The sequence below is a fragment of the Globicephala melas genome, chromosome 16 (genome assembly GCF_963455315.2).
Source record: "Globicephala melas chromosome 16, mGloMel1.2, whole genome shotgun sequence".
Taxonomy (NCBI): Eukaryota; Metazoa; Chordata; class Mammalia; order Artiodactyla; family Delphinidae; genus Globicephala; species Globicephala melas.
The window spans coordinates 58,651,307-58,670,380 of record NC_083329.1 but is presented as its reverse complement, the minus strand read 5'-3'; the positions used below and the strand labels follow the sequence as shown (position 1 = coordinate 58,670,380).

General features: G+C 49.8%; 1 protein-coding gene across 18 annotated transcripts in view; it reads right to left on the bottom strand.

Moving 5' to 3' along the window:
- The window catches only part of CAMK2G (calcium/calmodulin dependent protein kinase II gamma), a 54,377-nt gene that overhangs the window by 16,207 nt on the left and 19,096 nt on the right, over positions 1–19,074 (bottom strand). For 8 of the 18 annotated variants that reach the window (XM_030862661.3, XM_030862636.2, XM_030862639.2 and 5 more), the window contains exons 4-14: positions 18,032–18,086; positions 17,095–17,160; positions 14,796–14,868; positions 14,549–14,651; positions 14,037–14,120; positions 13,507–13,601; positions 12,807–12,929; positions 9,115–9,198; positions 8,850–8,892; positions 6,287–6,349; positions 4,241–4,284 (exon numbers count right to left, since the gene is read on the bottom strand). In XM_030862661.3, coding sequence (XP_030718521.1) covers positions 4,241–4,284; positions 6,287–6,349; positions 8,850–8,892; positions 9,115–9,198; positions 12,807–12,929; positions 13,507–13,601; positions 14,037–14,120; positions 14,549–14,651; positions 14,796–14,868; positions 17,095–17,160; positions 18,032–18,086 — 833 coding nt within the window. The remainder of the gene's footprint in view (positions 1–4,240; positions 4,285–6,286; positions 6,350–8,849; positions 8,893–9,114; positions 9,199–12,806; positions 12,930–13,506; positions 13,602–14,036; positions 14,121–14,548; positions 14,652–14,795; positions 14,869–17,094; positions 17,161–18,031; positions 18,087–19,074) is intronic. The other 10 variants (XM_060286627.1, XM_060286630.1, XM_030862638.2 and 7 more) reach the window with 2 other exon arrangements.

The window sequence follows — 19,074 nt, the reverse complement described above, 5'->3', positions numbered from 1 at the left end:
GCAATTTAAACATATCGTTGTAAGCTCTATACAAGTTTATGCCTTACTTTCTTTTAATGTCTTACTTAAAAAATAAATAGTATCTTAATTTTTATTCTGATTATCAAAGTAATACACGGTCTAGGTGAAAAATGTAGAAAATACAGAAAAATGTATGAAATAAAAGTTTCCCAAATTCCCATCACCCAGTGAAGTTACTATTAACACTTCAGTGGGTTTTCTCCCAGTTCTTTTTCTATTCACATATCATACACTGAATATAATCTAGAAGTACTTTTTTTTTTTTTTTTTTGCGGTACGCGGGCCTCTCACTGCTGTGGCCTCTCCCGTTGCGGAGCACAGGCTCTGGACGCGCAGGCTCAGTGGCCATGGCTCACGGGCCCAGCCGCTCCGTGGCATGTGGGATCTTCCCGGACAGCGGCACGAACCCGCGTCCCCTGCATAGGCAGGCGGACTCTCAACCACTGCGCCACCAGGGAAGCCCAGTACTTTTTTTTAAACAAAATTTAGACAGTACTGTATGTACTGCTTTATATCCCACTTTTTCCACTTGAAACATTTCTGTTATTATATAGTCATAAAAATTAATAACTTTGTAATGGTCGATTAGATTTCCCATAATTATTTAGTCATTATCCTTTGGGCTTTTGATGTTTCCCATCTTCTCATGGTTATAAGTAATGTCATGTTGAACATCTTTCTGCTTTCAGTTTTTCCATATTTTGAGGGATTCCTTTAGGACAAATTCCCAGAAGTAGAACTAAAAGGTAAAACAGGAAAATCTTTGTGTATTTTGACACACAGGCTGTTTTAGGAGGGGTCATTCCGACTTCCACCACCATCACAACTTAAGAGTCAAGAGATGGCACCTCGTTTCCACCTGCCTCTCTCTGATACCAGTGAGGCTAAACATCCACATTTGTTAACTCATTCTACTTCCTCTTTTCAGATTGTCAGTTCATCTTCTTTGACCATTTATCTGCTGGATTTTAGGGGGTATTCTTATTTATTAGAGAAAGCTCTTTTGTATAAAAATATTAACTCATCCCATCACATCTGCTATGAATATTTTCTCCAACCTGTCTCTTGTTGGCCTTTGAATTTTGGTTGGTCATGCCCTTCTTAAACTCTTGCATCTTAGCTTCCGTTCCCACCTCTATATTCAGTCTTTTCTCAAGCATAAAACTCATTTACGGAGTACCTAATCAGGGTCAGAACCTGGGCTAGGTTCCCCGCATATGTTCTCATTTAAAGCAATTTAACTACCGATTCTGGTTGCCTAGCCTGTATCCTTCTCAGCATTCCTGTAAGGGCTGGCATTGTTGCACACCTCTGTTCTTCCTCCACCGCTTTCTCCATTTCCTTTGCTAATTCCTCTTCTTCCAGCTCCTTAGTAACAGATAACCCTGAAATTCTGCCTTTCCTGGACTCTTCAACATTTGTGTGCTTTGGATTCATATGGAGGAATGGGAGTGTTATTAAAATTCAGATTCTGCCTCCCGCCCAAGGCTTCCTGAATCTGAATTCCAGGCTGGACCCTGGAATCTGTGTATTTTAACTAGCTCCTTAGGCAAGTCTTACGTGGCTGTGCCTGAGGCCAGTATCTACAAAGTTTTGCCAGAAACCTACTCCTTAATGACACCTTTAACCCGTCCTCTCACCATCTCAGCTGTCACTGCTTCATTTCAGGTCCTGTTTTGTGCAATCACTCTCTGCTTCCGTCATACAAAAGCTAATGGAGTTCCCAGAATCATCGTGCTGTTTCAAACTTGTGTATTCCCTTTGCCTGGAATGTCCTCTCCTCTCTGCTCCCCTCCTTAACTTGGCAAAATCCAACTAGTCCTTCAAACTCAGTTCCTCGGCCATCTCCTTTGGGAAAATTTGCTGTTCTGGCTCAGGAGCTCGTCCCTCTGCTCCTCCAGCGCCTGCCTGGCACGTACCTCCCTCAGTGGACACGAGATTCACTCACGTGAGTGTCCCTCTGCACACCTCCCTGGGCTACACCAGGTATCTCCCAGCACCTTTGAAGACCTCTCTGCCCAGATCTTCACTTGTCTCTCAGTCTCCGTGTGGTCAAAACAAAACTTCTCTTCTCACCAAAACATTCCTTCACGACTACTCACATTTCTAGCAAAGATACCACCATTTCTTTCAATATTCAAGACACTTTGCCATTACCTTTGATGGACCCTTTTTAAATCTCCCATATCTAATGGGAACTTCCTTTGCCATACCTCTCATCAGAGCTAATGTCTAATCAGAGCCCAGCACCCACGGGTAGAGCTGGACCAATGACCTACAGGCAGCACCTATTCCAAGTGGTTGGTCTGTGCTCCTCTGGTGGTCATTTTGAATATTAACCCTTTCTGTTTCTCATCATCTTTTCTTCACCCTACACCCAGACTATAATAAATCCTAGTTGATACCTGGGTGTCCTGTGTCCCATGAGAAAGAATATGCGCTCCCTGCAGCCTTTCAGCTGTTCCTACCCTCTTCTATTCACCCTTACACGCTTAGCCAAGTCTTTCGAAAACATCACTCTTAACCTTCCCTGCTCAGTGGTCTATGGTGTTTTCTGTGGTCTAACACACAAACCTCCAATTCCTCTGCTCAACCAGACCAATCCAGCTGTATTTTTTATATCCCTCTACCAAACACCCCATGTTCCAGTTGGGCAGAGAACATCAATATGTATAATAGAACCCATAAAAATATTTTTTGTTGTTTTTAAGTTACAGAAAATACATTCTCATCTTAAAGAAAACACATGTGTACAAAGTAAAAAAACAAAATGTGTGTCTCCCCACCCTGCCTTCACCTCCAATCCCATTCTCTAGAGGCAATCACTGACTTGGTTCCAATCTTCCTACCTCCTATTAGTTTTCTCCAATAAGTCTCTTCCCCAGAAGCTTCTTGGACTGAACCATCCCATGTAGGGTCCAGTACCATATACTATTCAGGGCTTAGCTGATCCCAGATCTGTTCACTTTCCTTTTTAATTGACCCTGCAATTCTTGAGGCTGGATGAAACCTGCATCTCCTCTTATACCTCTTGTGTGCCTTTAGAACTGAATGTAGCACTGAGCCTCTGACAGGTACTTAATAAATACTTTGTAAAGATTGACTCTAGCTTCTCCTCCAGAAAAATATATGCAAAATCTCTAACTAGCCACCGTTTCCTAACCTGGCTGCACCATCGAGCTCACACCCCTGTAACTGAGGGGCTGCCAGTCAACCCCAGCTCCATGTCAGCAAGTGTGCGTGGAGCCCAAGCTCCCCTCCTTAGGGCAGAAGTACATGGAAGCAGGCATGCAGACAATGAGAGAAAGAGGAAGGGATGGGGGAAGGGAAAGGGGCACACAGGTATATCTCAGCTGGGGACATAAGATCCTGGGGAAAGGTCTAATTTAAACTTTTGTTGGAACTTAAAGGTTTGCTTAATAATGGTTTGAAATTCTCCGTGGTATAAATTGGCAGGCTTCAAGATAGCATGAACTCCTATCCAATGCCCCAGCCCCAGGGCCCTTTCTGCCCCCAAAGCCTCCTAGAACACCTTGGCTGTGTGAGGACCCCTCTACCTTGGCCAAGCAGCACCCCCACTAAGGCTTCTTGTTGGTCCCTATTGGCCCCTGTCTTGCCCTCATCCCCCAGGAAAAGTTCCCTCACCAAATGAAAACGAGCTGTGAGGTACCATGTCCCTGGCCTGTGTCTAAGGCGCCTATGCCTCGAGAAAGTTTGACACTTTCACTCAATGGTATCTGAGCTGGGTTCTGGAAGTGCTTTGGAGATAAGAAAAAAGAACAAAAGGATAGTGGCTTCAGGTGCCAAGTCCTGTACCCTGAGTCAACCAGGCAAACTTTGCTTTCATTTGATTAAATCGGTTTGTGCTTTAAAAAGAAAAAAGATTAACCAGTGACCTAAAAAACCCAGAGAGTCAAGCCCTGGAGATGAAACCTGTGTCTGGAAGTCACGTTCAGGATTCAGCTCTAGTAAACTATAGTTTGGATCACCTCCCCTGAGTCTTTCCAATCAAGCTAGGGTCAGGTGAAGCACGTATCCCTCTGCCCTCTCAGGCCAGTGGAACCTGCTGTTCTGAGCACAGAGGTTTCTGGTTTAAAGCAGAAAAGCAAGGATAGGAAGGTTCTTGGGGAAAGGGGGGACAAAGTGCCAAGGAGTCCCTTGGGAGTGACTGTTGGAAGAGAAAGGCCAGACCTTGGGCTGGAGGAGTGGAGACACCTACCTTGACACCGCCGTCCGACTTCTTGTTCAATAGGCTTTTGGCAGCTGTGAAAACAAAGAGAAAAATCAAGTCTCCTGTATTGTACCCTCTTCCCATCCTGAAGTCTGGCAGCTGGATCCGCAAGAGACTGATGTGTTTGACAAGGGGGCCAGGAGTCTCCTGAACCCCCTAGAAGAGGCCCTTCCTGATGCCCCAAAGCAAGAAGGGCATCTCAAGCAGCGTCAGACCCTCAGGGTGGCACCCCAGGATCTCCTCTGCCATGGAAGAGGGCTCAGCAGAAACAGGGACACTCCGCATTCAGGAGGAGAAACCACATTCAGTACTGGGGCTGCCTGGGCCATTGGGAACTCTGCCTTCAACAGCTTCCACCTAGGCCTGGAAGCAGAGTGCCAGGGTGAAAGGTGAGGGCTCTGTCCCTAGATGCCATGGAGATTCTCAGGACAGCCAAGCTGCAAGGATGCAAGACATCAACTGAGTGTTCTCAAGAAACAAGAGTGTCACAGTTCATGAAGGAGACCAGACGTGAGGACAGACAGACACAGACACAGAGACTAGGACCACCTACAGGAAGGTTTTGCCAGGGGGTTGAAGCCTTGACTGGGCATGTCCTCACTGCCACCCTTTCCTCAGTCTACTCTCTGGACTGGGTAGAATAATGAGGTATTAAGGACTGAGCAGAAAGGACTGGGTAGAATAATGAGGTATTAAACAGATTCTAGCCAGGCACAGGGTGATGCTCAAGGCTGATGAGCTCCACATAGGAAGGCTGGTGATGCCTGTTCGCCACAAAGGTCACAAGAAAGTAGCAGACAGTGGATGGGAGACTCCAGGGAGATTGAATCAGTCCAACTGTCTGATCCACCTAGACTTCGATGGGTTTGCATCTTGGTTCTACTGCTTGCTAGCTGTGTGAGTTACTTAACCTCCCTGAACCTCAGTTTCTTTATCTATAAAATGGGATAATGGCAATGAAAAGCACTAAGCAGAGTGCCTGGCACATAGCAAGAACTCAGCAGGTGTTAACTACTGTCACTATTGCTGCCATTCTTCCCTTCAGGTAGCCTTTCCTACCCAAGCTGGGTCTCCAGTGAGAATAAGGGTCCTTGCATCACAAGAATTCTGACCTCCAAAAATGGCCTTTGGTCCTATCTCCAGTTTACGCTGGGGTGATTTGAAACTTATTTTTAAAATGTGTTTACTACTATGCCTGACCACCGACGGTGTTAAGTGCTTTACATACGTCAAATTTCTCTACTCTGACAGCCCATTAGAATCACTTGGGAGTTAGAGAAAAATGCTTATGCCTATCCCATGCCCTAGAGATTCTGATTTTATTTGTCTGGGGTGGGGTCTCAGCATCAGGATTTCTTTCTTAACAAGTTTTCTCATACAGGCAGGGTTGAGGGCCTTAGACATACATGATCTTAATCGTCACCATGTTATTTCTTAGCCCCATTGGAGAGATGAGGAAACTAAGGTTGGGAGAGCTGATGTGACTTGCTCAGGGTGTGGCAGGGCTAGGATCCAAACTCAGGAGCGGCTACCTGCACAGCTTCTGTACTCTACGGCATTTCAGACCGGCATTTCAGACCCCGAGGCCGGCAAATGCCAGACTTCACAATTGTGAAGGGCGTGGCTTCCCCTTTGGGGCCGCCCACCAGTGCCGCTGAAGCCTAGTCTTCCGCTGTGGGCAGCTCAGCTCTGGGCCACGCCAGGGCTGTCTCGGGCCAACTTGGCCGCAGCCCTCACAGGCAGGCCAGGCTCTCGGGCGGGTGGCGTCAGGAGGAAAGCCTCCTGCTGCCCAGCTCCACGTCCCAGGCTATTGCCTCCTGAGAGTTGGCAAGCGCCCAGCATGCACGGCTGGTTAGGGGGCTCCGTAACACCGATGTGCTCGCAGATGCCAAGTTAGGTGGTCCGTCCGGCATGCCCATCTCAGCCCGCAAGCATGGGACTCGCCTCCCTGGTGAGCGGGCCTGGCATGCTGGCCCTCCTGGTGGGGTGGCAGGGAGCCGAGGCAGGCGGTCGGGGAGGACTCATGCCACGTACCTTGCCCGGCCAGGCCGGCGGCGCTCGCGGCAGGCGAGGCGGGGGCGGAGCTCTGCCTGCCAACTGAGGGGATACAGTCTCTGAGTGCACAGAGCTGCCGCAAAGCCACGGGGGCCAGTCAGCAGCGAGCATGCCCCAGCGCGAGGCACAGGAACCCGCTGCCGCTGTGCACGGCAGGGTCCGGGCGGCGTGGCCAAGCCGGCCGAGCTGGGGGAGCAGAGGTGCCGGGGGCAGGCTGGTGAGCAGGTGCAGCCAGCCCTGCAGCAGTCTGGGAACCTGAGAGAACCGGGCTCGGACAGGGCGTGGGGGATCCCGCGGCTCCACCTGTCCCACGACCACCTCGGGTGAGGGTCTGCAGGTCAAAGCCTGACTTGGCAAGGGGCCGTGTCCCTTCCGAGGCAGCCCAGCCCTAGCTTAAGGCTGTCAGGAAACAGCCTCATCTGCAAACCTTCCTCCCCAGGGGACCTAAAGGAGGACATTTTCAGAGGGCAGCCCTTTCCTCTGGCCGCATTCCAAACAGTAGAGAGACTGGCACTCGGGGCCCAGGGAGGGTCCGTGGCCCTTGTGCAGCCAGTTCACTGATGTTCCACGGCCCCCAACTCCTCAGAGACACCCGTCACTTTCCCTCTTCAAGACAGGTGGCCAGGAGAGGCTGCATTTCAGAGTTCCAAAGGTGTAGGTGCCCCAAAAATGAGCGCCCAGAAAGTAAACAAAGGCCGCTTAAGCAATACATTCTAGAAGCCCCGACTGCACCACAAGCCAACCTGCTAGAATCCAGGGATAAGCTGAACCTTCTATTTGGGATCAACTCAGAAAACAGCCTCACTTGTTCCTAAAGAAGCACACAAGTGCCCTTCCTTCTTGATTATACTTCTAGACACCTCTTCCTACAGAAGCTTCTGGAGACTGGCTCTGTCTTCCACCTGTCCCAGAGTCAGGGCAGACGAGGTCATCCTGGAGTGCTTGCAGCATTCCTTTTTGTTTGTTTGTTTTTTTGCCTCCTGCGCCAGGGCAAAGTGAGTGCCACGGCCAGACAAAGTCTGGGCAGCAAGGACAGGAGGCTCTTTAGGAATCAGTGAAGGTGCTGTGTTGTAACAGAGAGACTGAGTTCCTGAAACCAGGACACCAATTTCATGAAATGGACGGGGAGAGGCTGATGCAGAGGCCGGAGACCACGGGATGGGGCACATGCTATTGATTTCCTAGCAGCCTGTTTCACATCTCTTCCACTCAGAGAGAGAAGAGATCACCTCATTCTAGGGTCGGCACATATCTGCCCTTGAGCGTCCTCTAGAAAGGCTTTCTTAAACCCAGAAAGTAGAAGGTGCAAGTAATTAGAGGACCAGAGGCCTGATGTGGGACAACAGCTCCACCTCTGCAGGAGGTGGCCCACTGTGCCCTCCTGTCCCCATTTGTGAGGTGAATTCAGAACACAAGATCGAGCCCCAACTAGGGTCACAGGGGATGGGCCTGAGGGGGACACTCTCCCAGCTTACTCTCCAGTCCTGACCCTCCAGGGCCCTGTGGCTCTCACTCGGGCTAGAGCTCATGAAGCCCCAGAGCCAGGGCTGGAGGTTACCGGGAACCAGTACAGCCAAGCCCGTGGACTCAAGCTCAAGGGAGCAATCTCTGCCCAGGTAGCTGCCCACCTGAGCCTCCCCCCCACACAACCCCCCCACCCCCATGGCTGTGTAGAAGGAAAGCAAGGGAGGGAGTCTGGTTATGAGAATGAGAAGGGGGTCTTGAACCAAAACAGTGGGGCTGGGGGTTAGGGGGAGGGAAGATCAGGGGAAAAGGCAAACTGGGAAGAAACCTTTCTGTCTTAAGTCCCGTCATTAATCTTTTCCTCACAGAAAAGCCACTGTGCTTCCCAAGTGAGGGCAAACAACGATGAGGGTGGGGGGAGGGGGAAGGTGGAATGTCTTGCATCTTAAAAAGAAATGTCAAGTGTGATTTACAAATTACTGGTCCCAACTCTCCCAATTCCTCACGCAACATTAAGCAAATTCCTTTCCCTCCATCCTGCTGGTCTCTATTTCTTCACTTTTACAGTTGGTACAAAAGAGAATATTTTAAGCACAGTCCCTGTAAAAGGTTTAAACATCTGGAATAATTTCTATCAGTCATCTCCACTTGGACACAACGATGTAGTGATCGTCCCAGTCAGCCAATTAATGGTGGTGTCTGGGAAGATTCACTACATCTCATCTCCTTCTTTTTCCCAGCACATCCTCCAATGCCCTTGAGACTGGCTAAAATCTTAAAGTGCTGAGAGTCTTCAGACAATTAAGTAAGAATACCCAGGGACAAGGTAAATGGAAGACTGGGCAGACTACTCCTTGGGAGGTTCTAGGGAATACAGTTCATAAACCTGAAGTCAAGTAAAGCCCCCCAGAATTTCAGGTTACAAAACTCAGCTGCAGCAGCCCCTCCAAACAGGATCCTCATCATCTTGGTCAAGGTGTTGCCTGAGACACCCAGTGTCAGGATGGCATGATATATGGCAACAGCCCATTCTGACCCACTCACCTCGTAGAGTTAAAGTGCACAGCTGAAAACATACCTGAAAAGTTCCTGGAGACAAGCATGGTCGTGAGGATGGCACCCTGGGGAAAGAAGAGGGTCCTGTGAATTCCATCAGGCTCTAGAAAAGCACAGTCTGTTCTCAGGCAGAGGGCAGCTGCTGGCTAGGGGCTCCCAATGAGTACAACCTTCATAGCTCAGCTCCAGCCAGGAGGGGAGCTTCCTTCTGTGATGGGGCAGGGGGTGCACTGCTGAAAGGTATGATTTCAGGATGCTGGCAGCCCGGCCCGGAAGGCTAGACTCACCTTCAGTTTTCTCCGGGCATTGAACTTGCGTAGGCACTCCACGGTCTCTTGACGATGCATCATAGATGCCACTGTGGACCGTTGCTGGAAGCCAAATAGACAGGCCTGTGAGCCCCCCACCGGATCCTAGGCCCCTCACCATAGTCCCAGCACCAGTGGCCATGTGCTCAGCCGCCCCAGAGTTGCTCTGAAGATAAGATGAGGTCATAGATGTGAAAATGCTTTTACAATAAAAGCACTACCCAAAAATCAAGGTTATGTAAGGACAATAATCTGTTTTCATGAAAACACCACCGGTAATTGATGCTGGATGAAGGTGCCCAAGAGAGCATTCTAATCTTCCTTGGGAGATGGAGGCTATGGAACGGGAGAGTATTTTGTGTGTTGTGATCCTCATGCAGTTATTCCTTCAGCAACTATTTAGTGAGCACCTACTGGGCTCCAGATTCTGGGCAGTGAGAGAACAGAAAGGGTTCCTGCTCTCCAGAGAGAACATTCATTCCTTCTAAGAGTTCCTCTCAACAACCATCCCACTCGCCAACAAGGTCGTAAACGAAGCTGTGATCTGAGAAGCTGAGGATCTTTACCTTGAAGCATTAATTCTTTTCACCGTTTTGGATAGGAATTTTTCTTCAATGTATCACTGCTAACTTCCTCCTTAAACAGAGTCCCCTGAACATGATTTACATTTCCCTGATGACACAGGGTCAGCAATACAAGCATCAATGATTACATATCCTAATACAGAGATGTTCTCAGGGTCTGCTGAGATATATAGGAGGATGGAGGGTGGGGTCCACAAACACGACCCCAGAACATAATGTTTCCGCAGTTCTTGAGTACCCATTTTAAGTGGCTCATCCCCTCACTCTGCTGTTGTTACCTTGGCCAGCCTGCTAAAAAAATAAATCCTACAACATGCAGCCTGGTGCCCACACCCCCACAGGGCCATCCTGCCTTCCTTCCCCTCTGGCCGCTCCCTTTCCTAGTTCCCGAAGCAACTCTCCCAACCTTATCTACCTTCCCCGGATCTCATATTTCACCTCCTCCTCCAAAGTGTAAACTTCTCCACAAAGTGAAATGAGAGATCATCAAGCAAGAACTTCAACTTCAGCCTTCTAACCACAAGCTGATTTTCACACCCCTGCAACCTAATCCCAGGTCTCAGAAGCATCATCCCTCATGTGCTGACCCCTTGACCTGGGCTCAGGAGTCCCTCTCTCATTGTGCTATCCAAACACTGGTTCCTCAGTTAGCCAATATTTTTAACCCCTCATATTCTGGATTATATTCTTCTCTGTAGTCTACACAATACAGTCAAGCGCAAGATTTTAAAAACTCCCGACTCATCCATCTTCTCTAACTAGTACCACGTCTTTCTCTCTTCACCCTCATTCCCTCCTCACCTCACTGTAAACAGGCTTCAGTCTCTCTCCCTCCACTGCCTCTATCAGTGAAATAATGAAACAATGCTTCTAATTGGTCAGAGCCAACAGGCTCTCTTCTGTCTTTATCATGGACTCTCCGAAGCATCTAATTACAGAACCTCCCTTCCTGAGACCTCCTGTTTCTTAGGATCTCCTGATCCTCCTTCTCCCATGGAAATTCTCATTCTCAGTCTCCTTTGCCGGCTCCTCCAACTCTCCCTGGCGCTAAATGCTGGTGGCCATCTCTTCTCTTACAACAGCCCACAGTAAGAATTCAATCAGGGGCTTTCCTGGTGGCGCAGTGGTTAAGAATCCACCTGCCAATGCAGGGGATACTGGTTCAAGCCCTGGTCCGGGAAGATCCCACATGCCGCTGAGCAACTAAGCCCGTGCGCCACAACTACTGAGCCTGCGCTCTAGAGCCCGCGTGCTACAACTACTGAGCCCGCGCGCCTAGAGCCCGTGCTCCACAACAAGAGAGGCCACTGCAATGAGAAGCCCGCGCACTGCAACAAAGAGTAGCCCCCGTTCGCCGCAACTAGAGAAAGCCCGCGCGAAGCAACGAAGACCCAACACAGCCAAAAAATAACCCTCCAAAAAAACAGAAAAAGGAATTCAATCAGCATAGAAACAATCCCATCTATTTCTATAGCCCCAACACCACCAAAATGACTACAACCTATATTTCCAATTTTTAACTTCTTTTCCATATTTCTAACTACCCACTGGATATCTCCAGCCAGAGGTCCTCAAACACCACACTTAACATGTAGGAAACTAAAATCATCATCTTTTCTCACAAACAGGTTCATCCTCTGGGTCAGTGAATGGTACAACCCTCCACTCAGTTACCAATTCAAAACCTGGCAGTCCTCATAGATCCCACTCTCTCCTTCACCTCCCAAATCCAGCTGGTCACTAAATCCTTTTCATTCTATGTCCCAAACATCTCTCAGATGTGTCCACTCCTTGCCATACCGCCCACTCTCCTATTATTACCCTTAGCCGAGACCTCATCTGGACTTGCTTAGACAGTCACGACAGCTTCCTGAGCTCTCTGCCCCTGCCTCTTTCCTCTTCAATTCCATTTTCTACACAGCTTCCAAACTGATCTTTCTTAATTAACTGCATACTTCATTCCCTCTTTAAAACCCTTAAATGGTTCCCTGTGCTTTCAGAGTAAAATCCAAACTCCTTAGGCAGAAACCTGTATGTCCTGGAATCTTTTTGGCTTCAGTCTCTTGTATTCCTGTAGTCCTACGTTCATCTACAACCAAACTACTCAATATTCCTTAAACTCGCCACAATTTCCCCATGGCCTCTCACCTTGGCCCTTGCTAACCTCTGTCTGCAGGTTATCATCCTGGGGAACTCCCAGTCATCTGCCAAGAACCAGGACAGAGCCCACCTCCTCCATGCCTTTAGCAATCCCACTGCCCACCAGAGACGGCAGGAGCTCCTACATACTCATTAGCTTCTTTTACGTACTTGTCACATTGCAGAGTGGTTGCCTGCTTGAGTGCCTGTCTCCCCAGATAATCTTTGAGATGTGTGAGGGAAGGCACCATGCCTTATTCATCTCTGTATCTACAGCACCCACACAGGGACCAGCATCAAAGAGGCATTCAGTAAACACGGGAAAGAACAAATACATAAATGCATCGTAGCTGTCAGGAGGCCTAACAAGAGGCAGACCCTCTTGTTTGAAAAAAGATGTTTCAGCCTGATAGAATTGTACACGAAAACAGAATATGCGGACCCACAATGATAGCCCCGGGGGCTTCTCCTAGGGCGAGATTTATGACTGAACTTCAGGAGGCTCTTTTTCATGGCTCAGAGGCCCCTTCTGTTCATTTGCTGGGTCTTGGTCACATTTCCATTAGAGTCGTCTAAGAGCTGAGAGCTGAGATCCGAATAGGCACTCTAGGCATGGCAATTCACTTTGAGTTCTGCCAGCTGCTTTCTCTCATCAACTAGAGTCTGCAAGGGTCAACCTAAGCCCTCATTCAAGATCAAAGCTAAACCACACCTGACAAGTGAGTGGGGGAGAGACAGAGGCCAGTTAGTCCCAATCGCCTCCCCAACTCCTCCTGATGACATTTGCTGCCCCTGGGCCCCATCCAGTGCCCCCTCCCCTCTGCTGGGTCTTAGCTCAGGGCCCAAAATGATTATTCTCTATTCATAAGAAGGAGGGTAAAGACAGTGCTATGGGCACATTGAAAGCTGACATCCCTGATCTCCTTGATCTCGGTGGAAGACACTTACACAGACCCATGGATGCTTGAGAGCCTGGTCAGCTGTGATACGCTTTGCAGGGTTTATGGTCAGCATCTGGTTGATCAAGTTCTTGGCTTCAGGAGTCACCGTGTCCCACTCTGGTGATGGGAACTAAGGAGCGGGAACAAGAGAAGGAGGGATATGAAATTTGTGAGCCTCATACCCCCTATAATTGGGGTACTCTGTGTTACCTAAAGCTGCCCAGCAGGGTGTGGGAAAGCCCTGGGGTATCCCAGGAGCAGGGTCAACTTAAAGACCGGGAAAGGAAAACAGAACAATCATGGTTAGAATGCCAGAATATCAGACCGGGAGACTTTGACATCTTCTGGTTCAACTCCATCTCTCTACTAGGAGGAATCAGGTGTTCAGCGCTGTGCCGAAGGCCCCACTGCAGTGGGAGAGCCACCAGACTTCTCATCCCTATGTCATGCAGCACACCACACAGCCACACCATTCTTTGCAAATAACAGACCAAAGGGCTTCAGTGGACTCCGTGACTTTACAGCTACCAAAAATGGCTGTGCAAAAAAGCTGCTCCCTGGGACAGGTGGTGTCAAGAACTGAGGCCTATATGCCATGCGCATCCCTGGGTCTTCAAAATCCCTGACACTCCCTGTACCCTGTGACACACTCAACACGCCCCTTCCCCTGGTCAGAGCCTGAGGGGCAGGAACAAACAGGTCCTTACATCATAGGCTCCGGCCTTGATCTGCTGGTACAGCTTGTGCTGATCCTCATCCCAGAAGGGAGGGTAGCCCACCAGGAGGATATACAGGATGACCCCTACGAGACAGGACACAGGTCACTGGGGTCAGTCACCTGCTTTGCTGAGGAACCAAGAAAAGCCACACAGGGCTCAGAGCCACCCAGAAAGTCAAGGCCATACCAGAAGGAGAAGTGAATGGCAGCCAATAATGCTGTGCCACTATGCTTCACTCCCCACGTCACCAAGCCGCGTCCGGGATTTCTTTAGGCACAACCCACCTGCTAAGGCATGGGCAAATCCCTCTTCAAGAAGGATGCAACGTCATCTAGGAAATACTTGGGGAGAAGGGTGTGATGGAAACAGCCATCCCGGGGACACTAGAGCAAACACCGTGAGCTCACATATACCAGACGCCTGTGGGACCCACAAGGAAGAGCAATGCCTCTTTCTTGCCATCGCTGGAAGTCGAGGGCCCTTAACACCAAAAAGCTGAGTGTGTGGAATGGGCTTACCGCAGGCCCAGATATCCACAGGTTTTCCATACGGATCTTTCCTCAAGACCTCAGGGGACAAGTAACCTGGGGTGCCAGCAAAACCTGTAGCGGAAGAGACAGCGGAGGCACACTGAACCCACTTTCTCTTTCATTAAACCCACATTAGCAATTTCCCCCAAGTCCCTTCTTACTCCTGTTGCATTTGCTACATAAGCTCTCAGCACACGGGCAGCAAGAGATGACGGGCTGGGCTTCTTGTAGTGCCCGGAATCTAAATCAGAGGGTAAGTCCATGTGTCTACCAGGAATTCCCATCCTCCCCAGAGGCAGCAAGAACACAGTGCTAACAGCAGCAAGTCTCACTGTACTGAGTCATGGAGGGCCAGGGGGAGTTCTGCACCCTCCCCTCCTCCAGTCCCTGAGGAGCCCAGGGCCATTAAGGGTCTGGCTTCTAGTTATGAAAGAGGAAGGCAGATCAGGAAGAGGAGGAAGGGCGGGGGCTGCATTCCAGGAAGACAGGGTCACTCTTACCAAACCAAGCCTGTTGCTCTCCCTGTACTTCGATGGCTAGGCCAAAATCAGCCAGCTTGACTGCGGCACCCTTGCATTTACTCGCCAGCAGGAGGTTCTCAGGCTGTATAAGGAAGACAGAGAACCTCGTGAGGCACCCACCCGCAGCCCAGACGGAGCCTAGTTTGGGCCTCGCAGTACTACCATCTGGCACCAGGTGGCGCCAATGCTTCACAAGCAAGAGGCAAAGGGGGAACCTGGGTAGTACCTTCAGGTCCCGGTGGACAATGTCATGCTGGTGGATATGGTTAACACTCTCCAGAATCTGATGTATACAGTGGCTGCAAAAGCAGAAGAAAGGTCAGTTCAGGGTTAAACCATCCATGACCACACGCTGTGGACAAAAGCACTTATCTCTGGGTCAGGGATTCACAGAGAATCACTCAACGAGGAGCTAGAACCTTGGACTTCGGACATCATCTGTTCAACCTACTTTATAGAAGAGGAAACTGAGGCCCAAGCAGATTAAGTGGTTTTTCCAGGCTCTCCTGCTAGATAATGGCAGAGGGCAGACTAGAACAGGGTCCACCATGCCTCCTTAGACTGTAAAGGCCCAACATATTCAACTGGTTTCCAAGAAACTGGGGGACATCTCAGACTCCTGAGAAAGAGAGACCATCCAACTCCTTCCTTGTTTCTCTTCCCCGCTATGGTAACCCTGTTCTTGGAGAAGAGGCTTGTGGTAGCAACTCAGGAAGGATAGTCCAACTTATTAGCTTAAGTTGTTTCGGGGGTGGGTACACTCATTCTTTCATTTAAACGTTTATCGAGCACCTACAGGCACTGTGCTTGGTACCACATCAGCTGTAAAGATGACCCAGTGCCTGCCCTGAGGTTTATCATCTAGTAGGGGAGATAAAACAAGTACACAGGCACCATCAAGAAACAAGGTACTAAAGAGGGTTCCAAACAGGCACCTGAGGAGCATTTCTGATCATGATTTTTCATAGGAAAAGACAAACTAACCTAGAGTCACATTCAGCTGCTGATTCGTGAATCCAACTTCCAAACCATCCTGCCACACTTACAGTCAAACTCCTGGTGGGGTGTACTGGCAGTCTAGAGCACTGGTGAAAACTGGGGGATGATTATGGCCCCCAGAGGACATCTGGCAATGCCTGGAGACATTGCTGGTTGTCACAACTGAGAGGGACAGTGCTACTGGCATCTAGCAGGTAGATGGTTCTAAACCTACAATGCACAGGAGGGGCCCTAACGACAAAAAATTATCTGGCCCAAATGTCAGTAGCGCCGAGGCTGAGGAACCCTGGCCTAGAGAATGGAGCAGGTACTACCAAGTGTCTGCTGAGCTGGTGACCTGGACTTATTTTTCCTTCCTTTAAAAGCTGATGCTGGGGCTTCCACAAGAGCCAAAGGGTCTTGCTGGGCTCCTGGAGGCGGAGGCTCAGGCCTCCCTATAGGACACAGCCCAAGAGTAGGCCAAAGAGACTTTAAGACTGAGCTGAAGAGGCGAGTCTCCACAGAAATATATAATTAGAACAGAGCCAAGCTAGCAGGGAGAGCCTTCTGGCCAAAAATGGCAAAAGTGCGAACTGTCCCAGCAGAGCCAGGCCAAGCCCACTGGTACAGTCACCCGCCCCGGCCCCCCCTCCTCCCCGCCAGGCTCCCTGAGCTATCACTGCCTCCTCCCGCCCAGAGCCTGGTCCTCCCCTGCTGGCACTGGAATTCATCTCCCACTTGAGAATTTTTCCTGAGGCTGAAGCATCTGAGGTTGATCAGCAAACAATGGCCTCTCAGGGTTGAGAAATCTGTGAGGAAGCTGTGCTCCCCCACCCTCCAGAGGCAGCCAGAGCTGCCACATATGCCTGAGAAGCTGCAGGCAGGATGACCAAAATCAGGTTGTAAGGACATCACCCGAGAGAAAACTCAGGGCGGGGGAGGAGCCGAGGAAGGAAAGGCAGGCCAAACAAGCGCCCCAGAGCTGCGGTGTGGGAGGAATTCTGCTGTGTCACACGGAGGAGCTGCCAGGGCTTCCTGGAGGGCTGGGGGCTGAAGGGTATGGCCGAGGAATGGTCCTCTAGCCTGCGGAGCCCCAGATGGGGGCTGGTGATGGTGGTCAAGACACAAGGTGATTCAGGCTGAAATCTCCCAGGAAGGTTCCCCGGTTGCATTATTAACCCAGACATTTACACTCCTTTGGGACACAAACCATGTTTTCTCCATCTCTGGATCATCCCCAGGATGCCTCGTTATGCAGCAGGATTTGTCAAAAGAAAGAAGCAGGGATAGGGAGGGTCCTTGGGCCCTTGTGAGTAGGCGGTGGTGCAAAGAAAAGGTATTTCTGGTGTGACGGTGTAAAGGAGATATGTAAGAGCTTTGCAAAAAAACTGATCTGGGAGTGCTGAATTATTAACTCCTAACAATACCCACGGAATGTAGCCTGAGTCCAGCTCTACAGAATCCTTGTCCAGATAAGAGCTCTTCTGATCTCCCCCAAAGACGATTCAAATAGGCAGGACGCCTGGCCCCCAGGGCCCTCATCTCACCTGGCATCAGCTTCACTGTAGTATTCTCTGGCCACAATGTCTTCAAACAGCTCCCCACCGGTAACACTGCAACCAACACAGAGGGTCAGAGGAGGCAGGTCAGGTGTCCAACCCCAGCATCCAACAGGTAACAGGTCACACTGTACAACAGCTTTAGAGAAGTGTCAGCTCTACATGCATTTTGTCTGAGAGCCCAGAGCACGCCAGTCCTTCAATGACATGGAGCTTCTCCTTGGGACAACATGGGCCCTCCCTTCCCCCTGCACATTTCTGTTTCTGTAACCTATAGATTAGCTAATACTCTGGTAAAGATGAATATACAGGCATCTAAGAGAAAATAATCAACCTACTCAAACAGTCATAGCTTTATTTGAGACCAATCTGAATACGAAGATAAAGCTGCCCAAGAATGACAGACCTACCACTGAAGTTGAAGAATAATGAGACCAAGGACACAGAGACCCAACCCGGAAAATACCAAAGAGGCGTTTCTAGGAGGTGAAGAGCCACTTTTAAGAAATTAAACTGTAACCAAAGTGGAGGAGAGACCAATGGGAGCCTAGTTTATGACTAATAAAAGGTACCTTCAATTTCCCAGAATTTTTAAGGTCATGCAAAGACCTATGTTCTATTTCTCCACTAAGGACAACACACCAAGAAACAAGAAAAAAGCATCTGCACAAGGTGTGCTGCTGAACAGAAATGCAAGAGCAATGCCATCCCGGGGTTCAGAGCCCGGGGGAGATATGGAGTGAGCAAGGAGACCCTCGGCAACCTGCCCATTACCAGAGGAAGTTCAAAATCAAACCCCTCTCCATGGGCAAAGGAGAGGGACCCTCGGCAGAGGCTGAAGACCCAGTTTAGGCCTTTTTTCCAAGCCTTCCTCTTGAGCCGGCTGGAGGGAAAGGCCCCCACACCCTCAGAAAGCGGCACTTACAGGTCAAACACGAGGTAGTGAAACCCTTCTTCAGAAATACTGTCATGGAGGCGTACTGCAAGAGAGGAGATGGGGACAGAGATTAACAGAGAGAAAACCTGGAAATCCTACTCCTCTCCTACTTGGCCACCCCAGCCCTGCCCCGTCCTGTCAGCCCCACAGGCTCTCTCCTGAGAATGGGCAGACGCCCAGCAGCCCCGGTCCAAGGCAACATGGCCACAAAGCAGAGACGACCAGACCCCAGGTCCAGCGCTCTGGTCGCCACCTCAGACTGCCTACAGTGTAGGCGAGAGACAGAAGCTTTGTGGCTAAGAAGTAAGATAGGACGGAGAAAAGCAAGAACCTTCTTCCCAGAGGGGGCTGGTCCCAGAGAAGGCAGTCCTGGGATATGACACGTGAGGGTGCAATGCAAAGCGAGCAGCACCGAGAGACACAGACTGCAGGGGGACAGAGAATGACAAGATGGGAGAGCCTGAGAGCCTGGAGTAGATGGGAACAGAAGAATTAGAGGGAGGGGAAGAAGTGGGAAAGGCAGAGCCCAGCAGGGAGGCGCGTGGAGGGAGGATGACGGATGGTGAGCATGGGAGGCAACACACAGATTCAGGCGACGACAACAATAACCATTTATTAAGTGCTCACTACGTGCCAGGCCTTGTATTAGGCTCTTTGCGTACATTACTTATGCTACAAGCATTTACTGAGTGACTGCTGGGTGTCAGACCCTGTGGTAGATGGCGGGATTTAGGAAGGACACAGTACGGGCCTTCAAAGAGTTTATTATTCCTGACGACCACCCCGAGATAAGTATTACTCCCATTCCACAGATGAGGACACTGGACGCTCAGGGACATACAGTATCTTGCCAAAGGCCAAAGATGTAGTGGGTCCAAATGTGAACCCAGCTCTTTCTGACACCAAAGACTGGTCCATATCACTGTTTCCTATAAGAAATGTGGAGTAGCCCATACACCCCGGCAACAAAGCAATGGAGCCCGGAGAGAAACCACTCACGAATGTGCCTACAACAGCATCAAAGACGGCTC